The sequence below is a fragment of the Trachinotus anak genome, unplaced genomic scaffold, assembly GCF_046630095.1.
Source record: "Trachinotus anak isolate AG129_WGS33_773 ecotype Australia unplaced genomic scaffold, CSIRO_AGI_Tana_v1 ptg000002l, whole genome shotgun sequence".
Lineage (NCBI taxonomy): Eukaryota > Metazoa > Chordata > Actinopteri > Carangiformes > Carangidae > Trachinotus > Trachinotus anak.
Window position 1 is genome coordinate 14,622,305 of NW_027273853.1, and position 25,912 is coordinate 14,648,216.

The 25,912-nt window shown below is 42.8% G+C and overlaps 1 protein-coding gene across 6 annotated transcripts; it reads left to right on the forward strand.

The window, feature by feature from the left end:
• Positions 1-374: 374 nt before the first annotated feature.
• Positions 375-25,516, forward strand: otogl (otogelin-like). Of its 6 annotated transcripts, none has more exons than XM_071500266.1 (58): positions 378-1,215; positions 1,662-1,704; positions 2,040-2,118; positions 2,345-2,423; positions 2,528-2,620; positions 3,889-4,043; positions 4,919-5,040; positions 5,295-5,500; positions 6,014-6,138; positions 6,331-6,437; positions 6,569-6,675; positions 6,971-7,096; positions 7,189-7,297; positions 7,377-7,423; positions 7,512-7,657; positions 7,754-7,880; positions 8,033-8,210; positions 8,289-8,413; positions 8,627-8,836; positions 9,106-9,274; positions 9,387-9,461; positions 9,654-9,697; positions 9,926-10,091; positions 10,671-10,778; positions 11,060-11,198; positions 11,998-12,132; positions 12,277-12,423; positions 12,536-12,655; positions 12,877-12,993; positions 14,816-14,972; positions 15,153-15,179; positions 15,321-15,500; positions 15,582-15,860; positions 15,956-16,073; positions 16,160-16,239; positions 16,381-17,261; positions 17,677-17,854; positions 17,981-18,123; positions 18,202-18,225; positions 18,350-18,442; positions 18,536-18,725; positions 19,014-19,231; positions 19,554-19,695; positions 19,792-19,977; positions 20,123-20,335; positions 20,599-20,703; positions 20,835-20,942; positions 21,089-21,190; positions 21,292-21,396; positions 21,561-21,601; positions 21,714-21,777; positions 21,986-22,164; positions 22,255-22,359; positions 22,434-22,553; positions 22,800-22,845; positions 23,699-23,770; positions 24,509-24,588; positions 24,712-25,516. In XM_071500266.1, the coding sequence occupies exons 1-58, from the start codon at positions 1,143-1,145 to the stop codon at positions 24,910-24,912; spliced, it is 7,914 nt and encodes a 2,637-aa protein (XP_071356367.1). In that variant the 5' UTR covers positions 378-1,142; the 3' UTR covers positions 24,913-25,516. The 6 variants fall into 6 exon arrangements, 5 of the variants coding, with proteins under 5 accessions (XP_071356393.1, XP_071356367.1, XP_071356376.1 ...); XM_071500275.1 differs by having other exon boundaries at positions 2,040-2,085; XR_011693895.1 differs by having other exon boundaries at positions 375-1,215; positions 23,358-24,588; positions 24,712-24,777.
• Positions 25,517-25,912: the final 396 nt, after the last annotated feature.

Below are 25,912 nucleotides of genomic sequence, written 5' to 3' on the forward strand. Positions count from 1 at the left end.
GCATCTCCAGACCAAAACAAACGCTTTGTCGGCCACAAGCTTCATGTTTGCAGTCAGCAAAACACACAACAAGAAGCACAACAGTTCTTCTGTGATATTCTCCACAGCAAAGCTGGCTGTAAGCTGTTATAACACATTTATAATATGGGCAACAGCAAGTTAGTTAACGTTATCATGCCAACTGCAGCCAGCCACTAATGGAAACAGACACATCATTATGTACCATCAAGGTACTCATTCACTGGGGAGACGAAAAGTCAGCTCAGGGTCAGGCTGCAGCCCCTCAGCAGCTTGTAGGCTCTCCATCTCAGTGAAGCCACACCAAAGGTTTTAACAGGAGGGGTTCATGTGGGGTTCACAGGCACATGTACCTGCGCTGACGTGAATGCGCTGCCGGAAGTATGAATTTTAACCATATTTTATTTACATTATAAGCTGCATTCAGTCAGCTTATGCTACTTAAACATTGTGCTAAACCAGCTAGTTTCAAGTCGGATAGCTGAAGTTTTCGTTTTTCCTGTAAATTGCCTTATATTGTGTGTTTTGTGTCTGGTGACGCATTAAATTATAGGTTAGCTTTATTTCTGGTTGATGTTCCCTGAGCCATTCACACTGTTTAAAGGCTCCTGATAAACTGTCTTTTTAATTACCGCACCTGTAACAGCAACGTGCGGTCTGGAGTTCAATCCCCCGCCTCAATGGTTTCGCCATGTACCTCTTGTGTTTATCTACGCCAAGTGTCCCACCCAGGTCAAGTGGTCCGCGAACGTACCTGCAACACCACAGGTGAAAACCTGCGTGATGGAGCGACAGACCTGCGGGCTCTCTCTCTCTCACACACACACTCACACACACACACACACACACACACACACACACACACACAGAGAGAGACCAGAGAGGTGAGCGGCCAAGCCTGACTGAGGATGTTGGAGTGACAGGGAGCAAAAACAGGCTTTCCTACAGGTGTAGCCTACTCGTCATCAGCTCGGGGGGTGGGGGGGGGCTGTCGCCACCAGGTAGGTTTCACAGCGAAGACCAGCCATCGTCCCGGTGCTGCCAAACATAACCCAAACCCTTTCCTCTCGGGACACTGACATGCACCGTTAACGTTTCGGCGGGACTTCCTCTCGGACTCTGAGATGAACTTGAAGTGGACAGTAAAACGATTTCTTCTCATGTCGTTTTCAGTCTCCCACTTGCTGTTACTTGAGGGTGAGTCTGACAGCTTCAGTTCTCCAAATGTGACAGTAGTGTAATTAAGTTGCCTACAGAAATATGGATGCGAACAACATTTAAAAACGTGAAGAGATATGAACAGATTTAACATTAGTAGTAAACATAATTTATATTATACAATACCCTTGAGGGTATCAAGCTTTAGCTTGTTATAGGACTGAAGTGTCTGTTTAATCCATACTATCATCTGTCGGGGAGATCATTTGCTTTTATAAATATAATAAAACATATATTGTAGGAAACTGCACTTCCTTGCTGCTCTTTCATGCCCTAACATGGTATATAACTGCTAAATAATTACAAATGACTCAAATGTGAATTACTAAAATGTTTCTCATCTGCCACTGTAGCTATGAATGGTTTTATATGAGGTTTCTGACAGGTTAACAATTTAATTTTTACTGTGCTAACTTTCCATTTAGGAGCTCAGAGCCGACTATCAGTGGCAGAAGGAAGACTACAGAGGTAAATTAAAGGAACGAATGATTCTCTGTCATTAAGAATGTAGCTAAAATATAAATAATGTGTAAAGAAATACCCATGGTTTTTTTCACAAGTCCTTCTCACACAATTTTATAGACTGACAGTGATGACTGCATGAGCACTTTCTGTTTGTGTCACTTGAGTGTGTGTAACAGAGACAGCATACAAGTGTGCGTATGTGTGTGTGTATGTGCACTTGTGCGTGTGAGGGTTCAGTAAAAAGTAGTTTGGAGTCTGAATTCAAGTGGTGTAAAGTGCACTTAAGTCTCCCCTCTGACTGTTTCTTCCCACTAATGTGCATGTTTGTGTGTGTGCAGAAGGGCTAATGCACTTCGGAGGAAACGGGATCTCCTCGGGGAGGAGGTTGGTACACTACACCTAAGAGAACCAGACGAGGTCAGGGCACCCACATGCGCACAACACCCTAATCGGCACAAAGCTGTCTTTGTAAAGGATGAAACACACTCGCTAACACATACACTTTCTCCCACTCAACCTGATTCAACTTTTAACTTACAGCAGCAGGTACATCAACTGCACAGGACTGCGCCACTGATGCTGTTAAAACTTGAGGAACATTTAAGGAATAGCTCTCAGTGTTGTTTTCTCATTGTTTTCCAAGACATACAGACCACTGCTGTCGGAGGGTACTCTGTCACGCAGCATTTTACACAACTACACAGCCAGAGATGCCTCTTCAGGTAAATGCATTACGTGTGAAGTGATCCCGAATGCATCCATAAAAGCTTTAAACTATCATTACCCAGACTGTCTGGGAACTTGAGTTTCTTCATGTCTTTCCCAGAATATTGCGGCTGTCTCAATGGTGGCTGGTGTCAGGAGGGTGGTGTGTGTGACTGTGCTCAGTTCCAGGCACTGGGAGACCGCTGCCAGATCAGTGAGTAATACACACACACCTACATGTCTTCCTTTGGTGTCGACTCAGATTTGCAAGAAGATCATCCACACAGCAGCCCTATGGTTGACTTACAGCCCCATTCCTGGAAAGAAACAGACTGGCTGGTTAGCATGCTCACAACTTTTCAAAAACAGTTACACACCATATAGCTATATAAGAATGAATGTGTGTATGAGATTGTTCGTGTGTACATCATACTCTCCGATCATTCAGCAAACGTTAATTACCTGCACACACTCCAGCATTAATCATCAGATTTACCCAGATCTCTCTCTCTTTCTCTCTCTATCTCTTTTTGTTGAAATAAATCCAAAACCCTCCAATTCAACACACACACACACACACACACACACACATACACACACACACACACACACACACACACACACACACATACATACACTTAACTCCTGTAAGGAGCAGATATAAAATCTCTTGAACTAAAGTAATAGGGTAAGGGCTGAGTGATGGAGTTTCTGGTTTCTATATTCTGAACAGAGTCCTTATACAGTACATCAGGAGATCTGAGGTCACAAACTAATGTAGTGCTGACACACATGTTGGAAAGAATATAGTTCCCGAGGGACCTCTAACTGAACTGAAATTTAAAATGAAATCCTGAGATTGACTATGGGTTAGGGTTAGATGGTAAAAAACATGGATTGTTTATCAAACTCAAGAAAACAAAGACCATAAAACCTTCGAAGACAAATTATCAGGACTCCCAGTTGTAATGCAAAGTTTGAATATCAGGGTAATGACCTGATGCCACAGAAAACATGTTTTAAAAATATTACATAACACTGGAAACATTTTAATTAAAATGTGGGTATTTTGTAATTAACATATATACAGTATCATTTACCAAATGTATCATTCTGGATTACCATTACCATGACAAACCACTCTCTGATAAGATTAGAAGATGTGACTCACTGTCTCCAGCCTCCACCTCCTCAGAATTTGGGAACGGTTTTAGGCAGCATCTTGGCATAACCAGCTCTCGGGATTTCCTGTAACAAAGGGCTTTTTAGAAAATTCAGGTTTTCATTTACTGCTGATAAGTACAATGAAATAAAAGATGATGAAAGATATAAAGATGATAAAACAGATACAATGTATGACTTGTTCTCATGGTTTAGTGAAGTGTCAATTTCTGCTGAAATTAATTTGTGTCACCACATGACTCTGATTCACTTCATGATTTCAAGAATCTTGTCTGAGTAGATTGCCCACTTTCCTCTCAGTACCTAACCAGGGCCAGGATAGAGACGGGATCTGCAGATCCTGGGGTCAGCACCACTATGAAACATTTGATGGAATATACTTCTACTTCCCTGGAACCTGCTCTTACATCCTGGCCCAGGACTGCCACTCAGCTACACCACAGTACACAGTGTGGGTAAGAGCATACAGATCTAAAATTACCCACTGAAATATTTAATCAGTATTTAACACTTAAACATACACAGTATTTTGGCTCAGAATGCAAGCTCTTTTACAGCAACACTATGGTTCCAATGAAACTAAAACAATACACAGAATCATGTGAAGCAGTTCAATGCAGTGTTATTTAAATACTTAAACCAACCAACAATACTTTCACAAACAGGAGTTATATAAGGGGGTATACAAGGGGGGTGTGACAGTAGGTTGCAACCTTCATTTGTTTAGTTTGTTTAGATCCCATTGGAAGGAAAAGTATGGTGATATTTTTATTGTCTACAGATCCTATGAAAAAAAAAACTAACAACAAATCTGTCCTGATAACAGCTTTTACCTGTTTAGCCAGAGCCTGATAGTTTATTCCTCTGTGCTCCTCCTCTAAGCTCCATTGTTTCCCAAAAACTACTGAAAATACATTAGTGAGCTGCACTATCAACTATAGTGATCCGCTTTTTAGGAAATTATGTAGCCTCTTTAAAGATTAAACTATATGTTTGTGGCCTGTTTTTAAAGACTTTTGTCTTCAGTAGAGGCAAATGGGCTTGGGGCTGAAAGCCACTGACAGTCTGTGGAAATAGAATAGCATATTATCCTTATGTTATCCTTAACCTTAAATCTGACAAATAATGCTAATTAGCATTCAGTGTTTCAGCCTTACTTGTAATTAGAGGTCCTCAAGTGTGTCTGTTCCTTGTATCTTCTGTCATAAATTGTTTGATACTCATAGCCTAAGTTTGTTTTTTGATGGCTAGCTCAGGTGACAGATTGTGGCTTATCAATCCTTAGACCCTTTCTCTGAATTCTCTACCATCATCTTTCTTGTTTTCCCAGGTCCACAACAGCAGAGTGTGTGACGGGAGTGTGTATTCATGCCCGAGAGCTCTCAGCCTGTTCTTCCCAAATGAGGAGGAGATCCACATTTCTGGATATCAGGTCCACCAGGGAGGCCGCAGGTGTGTGTGTGTGTGTGTGTGTGTGTGTGTGTGTGTGTGTGTGTGTGTGAGTTTGTACTGCAAAAAAAAAGATTTTGAGATTCTTCAATAAAAACATCTTGCTGCAAATCTGTAAGAACAGAAAGGGAAAAAAAACAACTTTCAATCATCACCTGTACACACCTACCAGAGAGTCATAATAGAGCATTATTATCATTCTTTTAAAAGAGGTCACCCTGATTTCTCTTTATGCATCTGTCTCTGTGAAATATCAGGCTGAGTCTGCCTCAGACTATAGGAGGTGTGTTCATTGAGCGACTGGCTGATTACCTACTGGTGAAGAGTGTGTTTGGCTTTTCTTTGGCCTGGGACGGAGGCTCTGGTGTGTACCTGAAGATGAGTGAGGAGCACCAGGGTGCCCCCTGTGGCTTGTGTGGGAACTTTAACCATATTGCTGGCGATGACCTCACCACAGCTCGTGGTAAGACCGGCCTGACCAGCCCCTCATCCTCTTATCCATTCTCTCAGCACCCACTCACCTCAATTATTATTATTATACACTCAACACTGATTCAGGCCAATTATAGTAGCGGTGGGACTTGGAAAGACCACAGTGGGAGGATAGTGGAGAACTGATAGTTTGGGTTTGAATGGCTGGAAGGAGCAAGAATCCTTCCTGACCAGAAATATGAACTGTGGTCCCCTGCTTGTTTGAGCAGAGAGCTGTCCAGTAAAGTTTGGATGAGCTCAGAGATAGAGAGTAAACAAGTGTAAAGGCTCTGGCTTTAAAGCTGCTATAGACTAGGTTTCACTGTGGATTTACAAACACACAAATTTAATCAGATTTCCTCTTTTATCAGACTTCTATTTTATGTTTGATCTTGAGCCTGTGTATGTGCTAAATCATGCATTTTAACAGTTTCTGGTGGCTTTTGTCTGGGCATACGTGCTAGGTATCCCAACATACTGTATGTGTGTTGATGGTGTGTTTTAGGCATTCGAACGGATGAATCTGCAGTGTTTGCTAACAGCTGGGCAGTGGATTTGCCTCATGAGAGAGCCTGCCCCTCTGTGGATCTTGATTTCAATGGGCCCTGCCAGTCTGAGTCAGACATGGATGTAAGAACCACAGAAACACTCACTGCACTCATTATTACTATTGGCGTGCACCCCAGCTGAATATTGACATGTGATTCATATACTGCAAAGGAAGGAATGTAATAAGTTAAATTAGGCCCACCACATAACTCTGCATCTCTTATTATATCATGTGTATTCAAACCATATTGTATTTACTGTGAATCTGTGCAGGATGCCATAGAGAAATGCAGTGCACTTCTCTTCTTCCCGTTTCTGTCGTGCCATGAAAACATTGACCCAAATCCCTTTGTGGCCAGCTGTGTGTCTGACCTCTGTGTGTAAGTCACGCTGCATTTCTTATTGGTACTTTTTCACCCTCTTCTCTGTGTTGTTAGTGTAAGCCCAGTTACAGTAATAAAACTTTTTTGTACAGAAACCAAGTTTTACAAAAACATTTTTTCATTTTTAGATCTGATGATGAGGAAACATTTTGTCGAGCCTTGGTTGAGTACACTCGGGCCTGCTCACATGTTGGATATCCAGTGAGGGAGTGGAGGGACAGCTTCCCTTCTTGTAGTAAGTTACCATTGCAGCTGTTGACACTTGAAAAATGGAAGATCAGTGCTATAAGAATCTTGTGTCCTAATGTATTTTCCGTATTTTTAAAACACAGGCTTTATTTTTCCAAACCATTTGCCATCAACAAAAATCTGAATTAATTAAATGAATTTCTCAATTTAGTCCAGGAATAGCTCTGCTCTCTCTGTGAAAACAGATTAGTTATTTCATACATTTATGTTATGTATGTATTTTCTCCATGTTCTGTAATCTGCCTTTGTGTAAAACTCAGTGTGCCTGTGTTTGTATGCAGATGATGGCTGTGAGGAGAGTTTTGTCTACAGAGACTGTATCAGTTGCTGTCCACCCACTTGTACATTTGAGAAAGAGTGTCTGGGAACCAACCTGCATTGTCTGGATGGCTGCTACTGTCCTGATGGTATTCAAACACAAACATTTCTAATTTCTGTTCTCTGTTCTCTGTTAATTGACCATGAATTTACTCTTGTTTTCCAATCCTCTCTCCCACAGGTCTTATTCTTCAGAATGGAACATGTATCGCTGTTTCTCAGTGTCCATGTGTTTACCATGGAACATCATATGTACAAGGACATGTGCTTGAACAGGGCTGCAGTGTTTGGTGAGTGTGGATGTGTATTCCCCAGTGAGCATAAAGCATGGTTAATGTGCCGCTAATCTACAGTGCTGCTCTTTTTTAGTGTGTGCATGGGAGGGGTGTGGAACTGCACTGAGAACAACTGCACAGGTAAGATTATCCATTAAGACCATTTAGAAACAAAAGACGAATAAGTGGATTCAGATTCAGTAACTCAGCACTCTCTGTCTCTTCTAAGCGGAGTGCTCGGTGATGGGGGATGTGTTTGTGACAACATTTGATGGTAGGATGTTTGTCCAGGCGGGGGCGTGTCAGTACGTCCTCGCAAAAAGCCGCAGCGGCAGCAGATTCACTGTCACACTGCAGTATACTACCTGTGCAGAGGTATTGTGTCTATGGCTCACACACATGCACCAACCCTGCAGTATCCTTTCTACAGAGACGTAACTAGTCTTCCTATAATGGTATGTGTGTCTACAGCAGCAGGTGTGTATTCAGTCAGTGACAGTGGTGCTGGATGAAGATGTGGGTCATCAGATCACTTTGACCAGAGAGGGCGAGGTGATAATCGGTATCAACCCAGCACCTGTCCTGCCTTACGTTGATGGTAGGAGTCACAAAAGCTTTTAATTTATATGTCATACAATTACTTTACTGTGCTCAAAATAAAAAAAGAAAAAAAATCATTTTTATATACACCCTCTTTGTATTTATTTTATTGTTGATCATGGGTTTTATTGTTTGTTTCTGGGCATATAGATGCATTGGAGGTGCGGAAGCTGACCTCTGTGTTTACACAACTGAAGGTAGGGATTGGTCTGAGGCTGCATTATGATGGTCGAGGGGGGCGGGTCTATCTGCAGCTGGACAGCCAATGGCGTGGACAGACGCTGGGCCTTTGTGGAACCTTCAATGGAAATCTACGAGATGACTTCCTGTGAGCAAGCACTTTGCAGTTAAAGTTCAGTGTTAAAAATGTCACTTTACCAGACAGTGTGTCTGTGTCTGTGTGCAGGTCTCCAGCAGGTATGATAGAGGGTACTCCCCAGCTTCATGCCAATGCTTGGAAGGTGTCATTTGCTTGCATAGCTCCAGTTAACCTCCCCATCGTAGATCCATGTGAGATAAACCAACACAATGGTAATTATGGTCTGATTTTCTTTTTATGACTGTACAAGTTATTTTAACTTAAATTAAATACTTCACATGAAGAGAATAAACCTCTGCCAGCAGGCTTACATACTGCACTATACACCTGGAGTTGTACAGGTTTTGGCTGCCGGCCATCTGAGTTTGTTCAGACTAGTACTGTAAATATGTCAAAAGTGTTTTGTGTGTTTTTGTGTGTTCTAGTATTCTTTGCATCCCAGTGTGAGGTGCTACTGGGGAATGCTTTTGCCCCATGTCATGGCTACATCAGTCCAAACATCTACCAGCAGCAGTGCCGCTACCAGGCCTGTCGCTGTGGCAGCAGCTGTCTGTGCACAGCGCTGGCTCACTATGCTTACCTCTGCTCCAAACACGGAGTCAACATACATTTTAGAGCACATGTCTCTGAATGTGGTAAGTGTTTCGCTTCTGGATTGCTTTTATTTTTACTGTTTTGTGTTTATATTTAAAAATATTACGTGAGATGGTTACAAATTAAAACTGTTCTTTAGTATATGTTGTAAGCATTTGTGTTTGTATCAGAATCAGAAAACCTTTATTGTCCATTGCATGGCACTGGAAATGTATCTTAGATGTAGCGCAGTGAACATGGACTTAATGACTAATTGAATTTACTTTGGGTTATATAAAATCTGTATTACTTTGTGTTTGTGCGTATGCAGGAGTGATGTGTGTTGGTGGTATGCTGTACCACTCTTGTGTGTCATCTTGTGGGCATTCCTGTCGGGCTCTGTCAAGCACTGAGACATGTAACCGTGACGACTGTGCCGAGGGGTGTGGCTGTCCAGACGGCAGTTACTTTGACGATGTGCGCCAGCGTTGTGTGCAGCTGTAAGACTTACCACCTCATATATCATCCTAATGATGGTCATCAATTGCCATTTGGCAGAAACTATGTACATTAGTTAATGTAATTACAATAATGTCACTGGTTTCTCCTCAGGTCTCAGTGTCACTGTTACTCCATGGGTGGTGTGTCACAGCCAGGGGAGGTGACCTTCAGCGCCTCCGGCCCCTGGTGAGTCACAGCTGGCCTTGACCTGCACTAAAAAGTGAAAACTCTCTATGGCCATTCTCCAAACTGCACAGAGAGGAGCTTTAGTGATTGCCAAATGAGATGTAGAGCACTTAAACTATCCATGTGTTTGATAACATTACTCTTTCTCAAACACTCACTCCTTTTTCTCTCCCTTCCTGTCTCCTCCATCAGCCTGTGCAGAAATGGGAAGATGGAGTGTGTGCCAGAGGAAAAAGGTAACCTCTCCACACTCTCCCCTCCCTTTGGTTCCTGCTCTCGTTTGTTCCAACAACAAAGTGTTGTTTCATGCTTTGTCCCTCTTGCTGAAATCAGGAGCCTTATGTCTGTAGTTGTAGCTTGTTTCCCATGACTGGCTGTTGGAGTTGATGTTTAAGGCGACAGGGGCATTGATTTTTTGTGTGTGTGTGTGTGTGTGTGTGTGTGTGCACGCATGCACATTGTAGAGCCTGATAGCGTAGAGGTCGGAGAGTGTCCAGAGGGGAAAGTGTACCACAGCTGCACTGAGCAGAGAGGAGGCGTGGCCTGTGCACCAACCTGCCGTAACTTGATGTTGAACCTCACTTGCCCTCCCAACACACCATGCATCCCTGGCTGTGTCTGCCCTCCTGGGTAAAAAAAGCATCTGCTGCCTTCCAATGTTATGTATTTGTGTTTTTAAAAGACTTTAAAGGTAATCATCCGGTCCACTTTCCAACACATACCATAAGTTTTTGAGTGACTTCCTACCTTCCAGAGAGTCACTTCTTGGTGTTCATTACTGTATGAGCATCTACTTTCAGATTCTGTAAAATACATGGAATGTAAAAAGCAACAACTTGAAAAAGCTATTTGCAACAACTGAGACCAGTGGCTGCATAGAAGCTTGAGTGTTTGTCAGCGGTCATCGGTAATTGATGGTCAAAAACCACAGGTATAGCCTTTTGAAAGGAATGTTCAATGAAGGACAACAGAACATTTACAGCAGTGTATGCTTTTGTCAGCTGGGAATTAAAAGCCTTCATCAAAGGCAGCTTGACAAGTCACAGTGGTAGATTATCTTATTCACTTTCCACACCTATAATTACCAAATGTATTATATACATACATAAGTTTTACTTAGAGAACTGGGAAATTTACTCCATGTGATATGAGTGTTAAATCACATGTTTTCATGTTCTGTGCCTCTGTACCTATGTTTTGTCCATGAAGGCTGGTGCTGCACCATGGGGAGTGTTACTACCCAGAGAACTGTCCCTGTGCCTGGCTGGGCCTTGAATACCTGCCTGGAGAGATTGTGGAAACACCATGTTACAAATGGTATACACCTTTACTGCATTCCCCATTTGTATTTTCCAATAGCAAGAGAAACACCAGACTGAGCAGTGACACAATTATATTATTTACATTTAATTATTTTTTTTTACTGCATTTATTATGTGTTGTTTTCCATATAGGATTAGAACTATTTCTGAACGAACTAAATCTCTAAACACAAAAATGTATAATTCATAGTACAATGAGGGCAGCATGAAATAGTGCTCTTGTCTTACCTCTTTTTTTTTTTTTTTTACTCTTCTCATGTACATCCATCTCTTCAGTGTGTGTCACCGTGGCTATTTTAACTGCCGCTACTCACCATGTCCAGCTGTGTGTACTGTCTACAGTGACAGACACTATCACACCTTTGATGGCCTTGAGTATGACTACCACTCTGATTGTCAGGTGTACCTGCTTAAAGTGAGTAGAGAGTGTGTGTGTGTGTGTGTGTGTGTGTGTGTGTGTGTGTGTGTGTGTGTGTGTGTATCTCTATAAGTACTTACTGGTGTGCACATTTGAATGTTGGACATGCAAGTAAAGATGTAAAATGGCATTATTGACTTCTAGTGACAAAATTATGGATTTGGTTTGGTGTCAGAGTGCTTGTATTAGATCATGTTAGAGAGGTGTGTGTGTGTGTGAGATGGGATATGTTGGAAAAGCATCCTCCACATTTCCTGGCCAGGAATGACAATGTGGGAGAGAAATTTCAAGAAGAGAGTGTTTTTTAATTAGAGCAGATTAAGGTGTATGTGTGTGTGTGTGTGTGTGTGTGTGTGTGTGTGTGTGTGTGTGTGTGTGTGTGTGCTAATGCTAGCAGACATTGTGCAAAGCTGTAGCAGCACAAAGAGACCAGTGTTCACTTCAAACCCCAGGGCTCCTGCGCTCCCAGGGATATAGAATTAGAATTAGCAGAACAGACATTCCAATTCAGCCCCAGCAGACTGGACAGATCAGAAAACTATGGGGAAGCTGGTCAGAGCTGTGTCTTTTTAGTCTAGACTTGCTTCATCTTCTTGTCACCTCTCACATATCCAGAATGACAGTGTTTCCTGAAAAGGTAGAATCAAATCTCATGTTTGAATCTGCCATGTTGTAAAGGGTAAATTGTGACCGAACAACTTTAGATATTGTATAGTCCTTGTGGGACAGAGATGAGAGGAGCTGTCTAAACTTTCTTTTGTTAAAAGAGTAAAATTTTGTCTTCTCCTGTGATCAGAGTGCAGGAGAAATCGATGTGTCCATTGTTGCCCAAAACAAGGACTGCTATGAGAGCGGCATTGTGTGCATGAAAATACTGGTCATTCACGTGGGACTCACCAAAATCTACTTCACTGACAACTCTGGCAACCCTGTACGTGCTATACACACACACAGTCATGCTCTCTATATATCAGTCAAATCTATATACTTGTGTTTCTTTTCCTCTCACAAATATATCAATAAAAATACAGTGATTCCCCTTAACACCTGCTAACACTACTTTGTCCGGCCTTAGAGCCCGTCCACTGTTGTAGGTCGAGGGTCAGAGTTTGAGTTGTGGAAAGCAGGCTACTACACTGTGGTCCACTTCTCCAATCAGGACCTGACCATCCTCTGGGACCGCAAGACGACTGTACACATCAGAGCTGGACCTCAGTGGAAGGTCTGGACTAGGAGTAGTACATTTTGATTATGAACATTTTCATTGTCCTCTGACATAGACTGTTATGAAAGGAACTCAAAAACATGACTCAGAGTCTGCTTTTTTGCCCCAGGGTCTTCTCAGCGGGCTATGTGGAAATTTTGACAGTGTGACAGTGAATGATATGACCACTTCTAGCCGCATGGAAGTCAGTAATGCACAGACCTTTGGAGATAGCTGGGCCTTGGGACAGGTATGAGTCAGCTTAGCTCCTCTCCTCCATTGATTATCAATTTACCCCCTTTCTGTCTTTCTCTGTTCCTGACTCACTCAGTCTTTCACTCCTCTCTAGCTCTCTGTTGCTCCTGTAATTTATGTGTGCATGTCTCCCTCGTGTCCACTGTGATATTTACGAGTAATCAGACACTTGATCGCCTTCTGTGTGTGTGTGTGTATGCGTCTTGGGTGTTTTAGTGCGAAAGTGACTATGTAGTTGAGCGACCGTGTGAAGGGGACTTAGGGAGACAGCCGTATGCCAAAAGGGAATGTGCTCTCCTCTACAGCGATGTCTTTGCGCCCTGTCACAACGTGGTGAGTGCCATTGAACTGATGCACAAACACACACACACAAACACACAACCATACAAATGTCCTTTCAGAGTGAAAGCAGCTGTAGAAAGGTTATCTTTGCTGCAACAGGGGAGTAGAGGTTGTTGAGGGGTTATGGGAACAACTCTTAACTGATCCCAGCACACTGTTCCTCTGAGATAAATACCAAATGCCACACCAGATGCAAGGCTACACACATCTACAAACACACACACATCAGTTTTATTACAGTATAGTATTTCTCATTGTGGCCAGCAGATGGAGCCATGTATATATGCACAAAAACAGTATTTGGGCTATAAACCATGAAAACTGAGGTCAAAGATCACACTGGAGCACTTAATACACTTACTTGACTTTATTATTATTGTGCAAATAAATAACACTTTCAGTAGAGAACATAATAAATGTGCAGCAGCTAATCCTTGCATATTTCTGTTTAACAGTCCCTGGTGAAGTTTTTAATGTGTTTTTTTATCAGTTGATTATTGATTGTGTATTGTTCCTACTGACTGGGCTATCACTGCACCGGCTTTAAGCATTAATCCTTTCTCAATGAGAAACAGGCACACTCAGCATAAACATATTTATTTGCAATCTGTTAATAAAATAATATAGAGTAAGTGAATCATGTGGCCTTACTTGCATTTAATTTGTATGAAATAGCCCTGATATGTTCACTCTGGGAAAGTGTTTCTTAAAGTCTAGTGGGTTCCTCTGAGATATTATTTCTGTATTCCTTTTATCAATTCCCTTTTATGCACCTTTTATCACTTATGTTATTTGATACTGTAACTATAGCATTCAAATATTGGTACAGTACATTTGTCCACAGTGTAGTGAGAAAAACATTCACATGTACTTATCATTCTAGGGGGACAAAGAGGCAACTCCTCTGATCCTGCTCTTATCATGGCAGTTTGTTTCTTTACTTGGGTTAATATTGAAATGATGGTTTCACACAAATAAGTACATTCAGAGGATTTCAAAGCTTTGATCTCTGCTCTTACTTCAAGACAGTGGATCCTATGTTCATTCTAGCTGCTCAGATTTCTTTTCAAAACAAAATTTTAAAAACACCACTGAAGTTAGCCAAGGATCACCATTTTTGTGATTTCACTGTAGTTTTCTCTGCATCCTAATTGGAGAGAAGGAAGCCAGATAGAATCTGTTTCTGAACAGTCGATGTTCGTCCTCAAACCTAAACAATTGATACACTTACAATAAAATAATATCTGTATTGAGGATAAGTTTTATGACTTGTCTCATATTGCCCCACATTTCACAGATTTTATTAACAGATTTTTTAAATTGTTCATAAGCATATCGTAGCATATATAAAAATGATTAAATGTCAGCAGCACCCTTTTAGTAACATGACTTTAATATTTAAGTGCAAGTCTGCTGCAGCCAGGATGCAGCATACTGCCTAATCAATATCTGTTCTCCTCATTTCTTTTAAAATCATTATAATAATGATTAAAATTTTGCTCTGGTGACATATGTGGTATATGTGCATTAGAGTACCAATTGTCAGAAACTCAGAGGTCCTGCTAACTGTCTGTCATGCGAGCTCATCCGATCCCCTCTGCACCAGAGGTTGACCCACATTCCTTTATCCTGATATCTCATCACTCCATTCCTGTCTGAATTATTGAGAACGACTCACCCTCTAAACAAGACCTCCCCCAGTATCCCCCAGCGAGATTTGGCCCGGTTCGCTTTATGATTGTTTGTATGTGTGTCTGTCTGTGTCTGTGTGTGTGTATGTGTGTGTGTGTGTGCATGCATACATACCCTCCAGGTGGATGTGGCCTGGTTCTACAGGAACTGCCTGACAGACACTTGCAATTGTAACCGTGGGGGAGACTGTGAGTGTCTCTGTACGTCCATCGCTGCGTATGCACACAAGTGTTGTCAACAGGGGGTCACAATACACTGGCGATCTCCCTCTGTCTGTCGTGAGTACACACATACAGACACACATGCTTATAGTGCACTGGTCTACTCTTTGACCCCCTGTCACAAGTCCCTCTCTGCATTAGCCTTTATTCTGCTATTTTTCATTTTATGTTGTCTTATGATCACATCCATGTTACTGAAATGCTTTATAACTTCGGAACTGTCTTGCTCTCTTTCAGCCTATGATTGTGAATACTATAATCAAGGTATGTATGGGTATGGGTTGATAATTTTCAAGCTATTTGTTGATTTTTGTTGATTTTTGTTTCCAAATGTCAAACACTCTGATTCCCTGCTAGCCTGTCACTGCAATCATTTCCTCTCTTGCTCTGGCACTTAAATCACAGAACTAGGCAATGGCCCATTTTCCTTGGTGAGTGCAGTCTATAATGACACCATGTTAGGAGTGAATCGCACCAGCAGCTCAGTGTTTCCTCTGGTAACAGAGAGACCTGGGCAGTTGCCTGCCCCAGGCCTACTGTTCAACTTCATGATCACAGCAGGCCTGCTGAAGGACAGAACAACACGTGAGCATCAACATTCACACAATTACCCACTGCTGCTCTTTGTTTTGGGCTACATTAACCCCCATTCTATTATTTTCCCAGGTGTACCTGTGGTGTCACTGGAGTCTGCAGAGAGACCAAACTATTTCCTTGTTGTGTCTGGGCGCAGCCGCCTGCAGTTGGAGCACTGGAGTCGTGGGGCGGAGTTTAGTCGCAGGGCAACGTTTATCCAGCACCAGGGGCTGTTTCTGCCTGGTCACACTTCATTCGAGCTTGTTGGCCAACCTGGAGTCTTTCTGACACTGACACGGACTGCTGCACGAGCCCAGAGATATGACACCTCAGAGGGCTTCAAAATGAGCAGCAGCCTCTCTTTGGAGGGTCAGAAACACATTAGTGTACCCAACATGCACATACATGCATATTCATACATGCAAACACCAACTAATCACAAATTCTTTCCTCTTCTCTGACAGAAAGCAGTTTTGTGATACCTTACCGTATGATGTGTGAGTGGCGTTACCAGGCCTGTGCGAGCCCCTGTGTCCACACTTGCAGTGACCCAGATGCCACACGCTGCCAGTTCCTGCCTCCGTAAGAGGCTTGCCTCATTAAAAGCACTCATTATACAGCCAACATAATCGACTCTCAAGTGCTGAAATAGCTTCTGTATGTTGCAGTGTGGAGGGCTGCTTCCCACGTTGTCCTAGGAACATGGTCCTTGATGAAGTCACTAGAAGATGTGTCTACACAGAGGACTGTGAGTACAACAGATGAGTTGGTTGGCTTAAAACTGTCATAAAAAGATAATAATTTTCTCACACAACATATAGATTAGTGTTTTCCTAGGATTCGCTTATAAATTTTATTATTTTCTTGTAATATTAATTGTCCCCTGTAGGTGTGTCTCTTCCGCCGACTCCAACACCCTTTGCATATGTGATGCGGCCCAATACAACTACTGCAGCACCATCAACACCAACTACAACAACCACTACGACTACTACTACCACAAGGCCGACAACTATCACTACCACCACCACGACTACCACTACCACCACCACCACAACCACCACCACCATTAGACCAACAACTACCTCCTCCACTACTACCAGGCCTACAACAACCACAACCACAACCACCACTACCACTCCATCTACTTCCACTGCAACATCATCCACTGAGCATGTCACCCCATCTCCATCCACATCTCCTCCTGCTCCGCCCACCACTACTGTTTTCACCACTCTTGCTCCCTCTACCCCACCAGAGACAACCACTCTCAGCACAACTGAAATGACCCCCACCCAAACCACAGGGGTCACTACGACGATCACCAGAGCAATACCCACCACTGTATCCACTGAGGCCACTACTTCTTCTCCTCCACCCCATACCACCCTTTTTTCTACCACCAGTCCTACCTCCACCACCGTTACCACACCATCACCACCAGAGCTGACTACCCCAATAACCTCCACCCCACCTCCTCCAATCTCACCCACCACAGCTGTTACAACTGCCCCCACCTCCACCACTCCTGTCCTTGCGACCACAACCACTCCTCAACCTACACCAGCAGATACAACCATCACCATAGAGACCACCACCCCAACGGACACCTCAACAGAAGCTGTGACAACCACAGCAACACTTCCTACAACTGTGGAGCCCACGTATGAGCTGACAACCACAGAAATAGTCACAAGTCCTGGCATCTCTCCTATAACAGAAGAAGCATCAACCACACCTCCGGTCCTCTTCCCCACCACTCCCTGCACAGTAAGTGTTGCTGTCGTAATTAAAGGTCAATGTTCAGACACACAAACGGCTGCAAGATAAATCTGTGTGGAACTTGATTGCGACAGTTATGCCATGTTTACTTTGTAATTGATTACTTACATGATCGTCCTCTGTGAAGAAGAATGAAGTGAGGTTTAAATTATGAAATGCTGTATGTGCTACTTATGGAAATTATAGTATGAATATTGCATTGTAAAATGTTTTGATTACTAATATACATCCTATCACAATACATATAACCTTGACCCTAGTACAGGTGGACAGAGATGGCTAATGTACAAAAATATTTTGTATTTACTAATGAAAATAAGGCTGCAGATGGCTATAAAGGAGTGCTGCAGCATGTAGACATGCTTTCTAAAACAACAGGTGTTTGTCTGCGTTGTCTCCACAGCCCCCATACTCCTATCGTATCGATGAGTGTGCAGAGCTGATCTGTTTCAATGGAGAGCTGCTGCTTCACAACTCCTCTCTCCACTGTCGCTATAACACCACCCAGCCCCAGTGCAGTCTGCTGGGCCTGCCCATCCTCATCAACACAGACCCCTGTTGTCCTCAGTGGCAGTGCCCCTGTAGGGTTTGGTTGTTTATGTTAAAAATGAGACTTTCCTATTGGTCCAGTAATAGGAAGGCCTAGAATCTGCTGTTCGCTCAGATGATCTCTGTTTGATTTTACTGATACTATTTGCTTTTTCCAGGCCGCTGCACTGTGATGTCAGACCTGCGTGTGATCACCTTTGATGGCAACAATGTAGCCTTGTATGATAACGGCTCCTACATCCTGGTTAACCTGCCCAGAGAGACTATTATTGGCACTGTGGAGAAATGTCCAACCAGTCAGGTAACATGCTAAGAATTAAATATGAACTATATCATAAGATAACAAATTTGTTAGTGAAAAGTTTTGTTTTCTTTGTAGAGTGTGAACTCCATCAGACGAACTGTGAGTACAGTCTTTTCTCTACCCCATCATTCCCTACAGTTGTGTTTGCATCAGGATCAAAAGTTACTCACTCAATAGATATTAATCATGTATTATTACATTCTCTAATTTCACTCTGCAACAGAGTCCAACAGGTGGAACATCTGGCCTTTGTTTTAAAAAGCTGAACATCACTACCTCCTCCTACAGAATCATTATCAACCGATTGGATCGCAAGGTGACCCTCTTTACCTAATTTACTGCCAAAAATTCAACTTATCCCTCACCAGTGATGTGATTCTTGTGCACCTGTGTGTCCAACTGTCTCCAGGTGACAGTAAACTACAGACCTGCCAGGCTCCCGTTCTCCCGTCACTCCCTTTATGTGGAAGACACAGGCAGCATGTACCTGATTCATACACCTGGTGGAGTCAGCATACAGTGGTATCACAGCACTGGCATCATGGTGCTGCAGTACATTACTCCTTATAATGCATCTGTGCCCACACGAGGCCTGTGTGGTGAGTTCACATGCGCGCACACACACACACCAGCTTTGACTGCATCAGCACCAGCCTCATTTATCTGAGTGCCAGCTATCAGCACCTAAAGGCTTAATGTCTAAACAGCAGCATCACTTTGACTTGTGTCATTATGGGATATGACAATTTGAGATGTTGAGAGCCATTTGGTTTAATTAGGCAGCTTCACAAGCACATTATCTCACTCAACAGTTATATATACTGACAATGCAGCTGTTTAACTCACATCGACACATACACCAAACATGTGTCTGACGGTTATGCCAGGTTGTTGTGATGGGAACCCAGAAGATGACCTGAAGCTGCCAAATGGCACAGTGGTCAGAGAGGTGGGAGACATGATGCTCTTCCTGCAGGCGTGGAGAGTGCACACCACTGATGAAACTGAACACACACGCAGGGTCGGAGACAACTGCACCACAGGGGATTGTTCCACCTGTCTCTCCATGCTCAGCCAGAGAGCCTTCACACCATGCCACAGCAAGGTAGCTACAGTATTCCCAGAGCGTTTTTTACTGTAAAGCCTGTGCTCTGTTGCTTTGTCTTTTTCTCTCAACATTCTCTGTTTCCAGCTTCTTCCATGTGAGGATTTAGGTTTGTCTTTTATTTGATATTTTATATCATTGTGAAATGAGTATCTTTGGGTTTTGAACTGTTGGTCGGATAAAACAAGCTATTTGACAACATCACCAGAGATCTTTTTATGACATTTTGTATGATATAAAATAACCTAAATAAATAAAGAGGGTAATTAATAATTTAAATAATTAAGCATGACATAATTGTGGCCTTGTTGTGCATTTGTAGGTGCCTCCGGAGCAGTTCTGCGACATCATGTGGGCAGGGGACCTGCACTACAAAGATCACCAGTGTGACTTTCTGGCGGCGTACGTGGCAGTCTGCTACACACATCAAGTCTGCATCAGCTGGAGACGACACAACTTCTGCCGTAAGGAGACACAGGCAAAGAAATGACACACACATATGCAGATGTACTCGTGTTTCTCATTTGCTCATGCATTGCTAAGCGCCTGTCATCCTGTAGCACTGCGATGTCCCCCTGGAAAAGAGTATCAGCCGTGTGTGAGCACCTGCACCAGCCGCACCTGTTTGAACAGAGAGTACTATGAGGAAACCACCTGCTCCTTCATCAGAGAGGAGTGTGTGTGCCGCAGTGGTACCATTCTGCATCGAGCTGACTCCCCTTACTGCGTAACTGAGGATCGCTGTGGTGAGCGAAAGAGTAATTACGTGCATCTGTGATGAAAACTACACTGTCAGAGAGTCTTAATGAATTTTGGACTGTGCTTTATATTACTCCTAGAGTCACATATAGCTTCATCGTAAGTGTATTTACTTGACTGTGATGTATCTAGTGTGCACAGATAATGAGGGTAACCCCCGGTCCCCGGGTGAGGTGTGGAATGGCTCTGCTCGCGGCTGCTGTCTGTACAAATGTATGGAGAATGGTTCTGTGGTGGCTGTTGAACCAGACTGTAACTCTGTCCCTACACCACTGTGTGAGAGGGAGGGAGAGTATGTACTGGATGTACTGGAAGAAGGAGCCTGCTGCCCCAAGAAGATCTGTGGTGAGTTTAAATGTTGGCAAGCAAATCATTTGGTCCCTAATTGAGAGATTGTGATGCAGAGATGATGGTTTAATATTTTTTTCTTCATTCACTTTCATAGTCTCAGTCTATAGCTGTATGATACTGCTGATGATGGTTCAGTCCTGTAGCCAACCGGTATCCATTCTGTTTTCAGGCATCAAACATCATATTTCAATGAACATAAGACCCATTAAATTATCTCTTTCTTTCCCCTTTCTTTTTGCTCCTTCACTACCTGTCAGAGTGCAACATGACCATCTGTGACAGCGAAGTTCCACCTTGTGATAATGGGAACAGGCTACTGATGGGTTACAGTGCTCTGTCCTGCTGCCCAGAGTACCGATGTGGTACAAACAAACTTCCTTTTTTCAGATTTTCCTGCAAAGCTTTCAGACTTTTTGGAACTTTCTGTTAAATGTGATATTTGGACTCAACTTTTACTTTCACTAAACACTGTGCTGTAAATGGTCTTCTTTAGAGTGTGACCCCATGGCGTGCCCCCCTGTCTCTGCCCCTGACTGCAGGGAAGATCAGTTCCTAGTGGAGGTCAGGGGGCAAAAATCCTGCTGCTACTCTTACCTGTGTGGTAAGTTTTAATCATGGTTCAGAGGTCAGTCTAAAACTGGAAGTCTTTGACATGAGGTTGGCCATCTGCTATGGCTCCATCGCTGATCTTTCCATCAATTACAGCAACAAAACTGTGTTTGTTTTTTGTGTTTTCTGTCTGAGCAGTGTGTGAGTCATGTATTGAGCCTATTCCAACTTGCTCACATGGAGAAATTCTGGCCGTGGATCTAAACACCACCAACAGCTGCTGTCCACAGTACCATTGTGGTAGGTTTGTATGTGTGTCTGTGTGTGTGTAGGTGTGTGTGTGTGTGTGTGTGTGTGTGTGTGTCTGCATGTATATTTATAGTTTCTCCCATGTGATGCAGTGTGTGATGTCAGCCTGTGCTCCGAATCACCTGTGAGCTGTGCACCTGGTCTCTCTTTGGTTCAAACTACTGTACCTGGGCATTGCTGTCCACAGCACCACTGTGGTACACACACACATGCACACACATAAATCCTATTTGTTACTGGTGTCAGTTCACTGCTGTGTTGAGTTGATGATTGGAATAATCTCAGACTTTGTTATGCCTGTCATGTACTTGCATAAGCGTCACGCTAGCTCTCTCTTTAATTTTCTTTCTGTCGCTCCCAGAATGCCAATGTGAGGACAGCTCTTTCCCCAACTGTCAGGTGGTAAGTCAGCAAAAAGCTGCATCACAAGTCACCATCTAATCAGATCTTTGCTAGAAGGAAGAAAAAGTCAGCGAATTCAGTTAACTCAGCTGTTTTCTCTGTTTTCTCTAAGGGGGAGGTGTTGGTCGAGGTTCCAGACAGCAGCACCAGCTGCGGCTGTCCTCAGCATACATGCCGTATGTCTAATCCATGCATGAAAGCACACAAACACACACCTTTCACTGGTGTGACATAGTGTAGACATTATTTATCCACACCTTCAATTTCCAGGCTCCCTGGCACCTTCATATTCAGTATGAAAAAAAAACTTAAAGTTAAGTTATTCATCCTGTTTGTTTGTGTGTGTGTGTGTGTGTGTGTGTGTGTGTGTGTGTGTGTGTGTAGAGAAAGCAGAAGTGTGTCTTTTCCAAGGGATAACAGTGTTGGGACCAGGCCAGTCTCTAGTTCAGTACTTTGAGGGAGAACTGTGTTACACTGTCCACTGCCTAAATCACAGAGACCCAGAATCTGGCTTCTACGCCATGGAAATCACCTCTGTCAACTGCTCTCAAAAATGTGGACCAGTAAGTATCCAACACATTTAACACATTATGCGGCTCACACAGTCATTGCTCTGCTCGTCCTTCATTCCTGCATTTGCATCATCTTTTCAGCACCAGGTGTATGTGCCATCCTCAGACCCTCAGGTGTGCTGCGGCTCCTGTAAAAATGTTTCCTGTACTTTCACTAATGAAAACGGAACAGCAGAGCTTTTTGCTGTAAGAACAAATACATCCACATGTGCTTAATGCTGCCTGTTTCAGGCAAATACTGATTCTGATTGTGTGTGCAGGCAGGGAGTTCCTGGGTGGAGAACTGTACACGTTACGACTGCATGGAAACAGCGGTGGGAGCAGTGATCCTTGCCTCTGGGGTGGTTTGTCCGCCTTTCAATGACACAGAGTGTATTCAGGTCAGGACCTCTGAATGTACTATATTTCTGAATTTAAGGTTCAAACTCTTAAAGACACTTGTTTACATTCAGTTTCAGAAGCTTTCTAATACACAATAATGTTTTTTTTAATGGAGTAAGTGATTATTTATTTACTAACTTTTCAGCTTTTATGTAACAATTATGACTTGCAACTAATTTTTCTTGGTGCACCCGTATTATGTTTTAAAATGAACTCTAGTGCCTCATCTTATTCTCTTCTTGCAGAATGGGGGTGTGGTTCAGAGCTATGTGGATGGTTGCTGCAGGACATGTGAGTCTCCAAATTTAATTGGTGCTTCTGGTATTGCTTTGAGCTGTCAATCAGATGGGTGAGCGCCTTGTTGCCTGGCAGTGGATGGGCTTAATGGCTGAGTGGTTGGGGGTGTGGCCTGTTGTAGGGGGTGGAGATAAAGCCTGTTGTTGGACTATCACTACATTTCCCATCATCCCTGGCTTTTCCAGTTTGTTCCCAAATCTTCTGCTGACACATTCAGGAGCCATCACAGCTCAGATAGAAGAAATATTTGGTGCAAACTCAAGGAAATATTAATAAAAATATATATATAAAATGATCAAATATGGTTACATTCAATATTAAACAGTCATTACTAAGTTAATATATCACTTCCTGAACTTCTGCTTTCAAGATTATGATCTGTGAGCTGTTTGTCATGTATACTTTACAAATGATATTGAGTAATGAAACATTTCTAAGATGTGTATATGAAACCTTTGATAAACATGCAGTGGTGACATTTTCTCTCTGTGGATTTGGCATCACAGCCTCTCCAGCTTGCCTGCTTTAGCAGTGACCTTGCAGTGTGGCCAATTGGGGTGCACCACGGTGAGCATTTTACCAATGAGGAAGCGAATTGGTGCAGGGGTTAGAATTTGCCCTGCTGAGCTGCTCTTTGTAGTACATCAAATGACTGAGTTCCTTGGCTGGCTGCCTGGAGTGGCTCAAAAAAAGCAGTGAAATCCATGTGCTTGCCGGCTGCACTGATTCCATCCTTCTATGTGTTTGTGTGTATCGCTAACTGTGTTTTCTGAACCAAACGTAACCTTGTGTGTGTTCTCCCGACGTTCTTTGAACTGGACGGCCACGCTCCTGATGATGCTCCCAGGTTCTGGCGTGGGTGTTTTACCATTTACCATTAAACCTGTAACTCCCACTGGTAGTACTAACTGTGACACAGGTACCACCACTGTTCCCACTTGCAATGACTCTTTGGCACCCTAACACTCAATGACTCATTCACTTGTACTTGCAATCTTTGAGTGAATGTGTGTCTGTTTTTTTGTGTTTGTGTGTCTGACTTTTGAAAGAGTAATTCCTCTCTCAGGTTAACCCCCAAAGCACCATGGATCAGAAACAACATTTAAGCCTGCATAAATATCTACTGTGAAACCATCCATCAGACAATGAGTGATGTTAACTTTACTGGCAAAGACTTGGTTTGAAGCCTTAACACCACTGAGACAAAATAAGCTCAAGTTTAACACAGTGACCCACTAGAAGAAGCTGAAGATCACTTACTCTTTTCATGCATTCCAGCCTTACACAGAATCCATTTAACTAGCTTTGATTGACTTTAAAACAAGGTTAAGTTTAGGTCAGTAGCCAATTGGCAAGCGGGATCTCTGCTGTGAGAACTGTGCCCCCCGTCACCCAACTGTCAATCAAAGCAAGATCCTACTGCTGGGCAACAAAGAGCCCTGCTAAAAAGACCTTTCAGGTTGTTTGAATGACAGGTCTCTGTTGTAAAATGATCAAAGAGTATATTTTTGTGTGAGCACGTTTGCCAGTGTGTGTGTGTGTGTGCGCGCGTGCGTGTGTGTGTTTGTTTCTTCGTGTATGTTTGTACTTGCATCTTCATTTGTCTGAGCGTTACTCTGTGTGTACATCTTATTTCTGTGTGAACATGTGTGTGTAGGTAAAGAGGATGGTAAAACATGCAAACGTGTGGCCATTCGGACAACCATTAGAAAAGACGACTGCAGGAGTAATGCACCGGTGAGAGAGAAGAGAGAAATGCAAGCATGAAATGAGGAGGCTGAGTTAGCCGAGAAAAAAAAAGACAACTAAAAAACATGATGCATCATGTCACATCATCATCCTCTCTCCCTCCTCTTATAGGTTACAGTGTACTCTTGTGATGGGAAATGCCCGTCTGCCACCATATTCAACTTTAACATCAACAGTCACGCCAGGTTCTGTAAGTGCTGCCGCGAGAATGGACTACAAACCCGCTCTGTCACACTCTACTGCTCTCGCAATGCCACAGTCGTGGAGTACAACTTCCAAGAGCCTGTGGACTGTTCCTGCCATTGGAACTAAAACATCAGTCCAGGCAAAAAAAAAATTTTTTTTAATGAATGTGAGCTTAACAAGTGAAAGGATGTCTGAATGAAGGGATGGGACATCAGGTTTTTACAGTACTGCTGAACAAGTATGAAAACCAGCCATTTTTTATTTTGTTTGTCACAATAGTAGACTTAACACTGGCCATGACTCGTAGTTCTAACTAAAAGATATTGAAAATAACTCATGTGAGTGGGAGATATTTTTCAAGTAGTTTTGTCTGCAGTCTTCATTTTCTTTAAGACCTGCTGTGCCAACCCAGTCAGTTTTCTAGTGCTTTCAAGTGATGGTACAATGCCAATAGCCTCTTATCCTACTGTATAACAGTTGATATTATGTTGGCACAGCAGTTATTCCATTGTTTTTACATCTGCTGTTGGGTTTAAACATATTGGGTATATGCATTTTAGTTTGTCATAGAAATTTATCAGAAATAAATGTAGCCTTTGTACAAATGAAAGTGTTAATGGGATGCTTTGGTTCCTTATAAAAGTTTAATGAGTTTCTAAAATGTGTTCTTTGCCCTCTTTGTAGTTTCTTTATTTTGAATTAAAGTAGTTGAATAAAAGATTTAACAGGACGTTTGTCTGAATGTTTTTTCAAGGCTAGCTGTGTCCTTCTCACACTCCCTTCTCTTCCTCAAACACTTACACACACGTACTCATCCTGATTCAGCATCCTTAGTGCTGACATGTGTTTGCGTTTCACCTCTGCCAGGTTATTGCTGTGTGGGAGTCACCTCTCCAAAACAGAACCCCTCAGTGGACTCAGCTCTCTGTCTGTCCATCATGTCTCCCTTTCACATTCCTGTCATTCCATATGGACCAGTGCTTCCACCACACCCCATCTCTGAGCCAAACCAGTCTCACCACTGAAATGTTTTTCAACAATTTCAGATACATGCTTATTTTAGAGGTCACACGAACTCACGAAAACATAATATTAGCCCTGTCTGCTGTGACTGGGCTTTGCCCGC

Bases quoted from the DNA above. Each gene is read 5' to 3' on its own strand.
- otogl (XM_071500266.1), top strand. From the start codon at position 1,143: ATGAACTTGAAGTGGACAGTAAAACGATTTCTTCTCATGTCGTTTTCA. The intron at 1,216-1,661 runs GTGAGTCTGACA...CTTTCCATTTAG, and splicing joins CCACTTGCTGTTACTTGAGG to GAGCTCAGAGCCGACTATCA. The intron at 2,119-2,344 runs GTCAGGGCACCC...TTGTTTTCCAAG, and splicing joins ACCTAAGAGAACCAGACGAG to ACATACAGACCACTGCTGTC.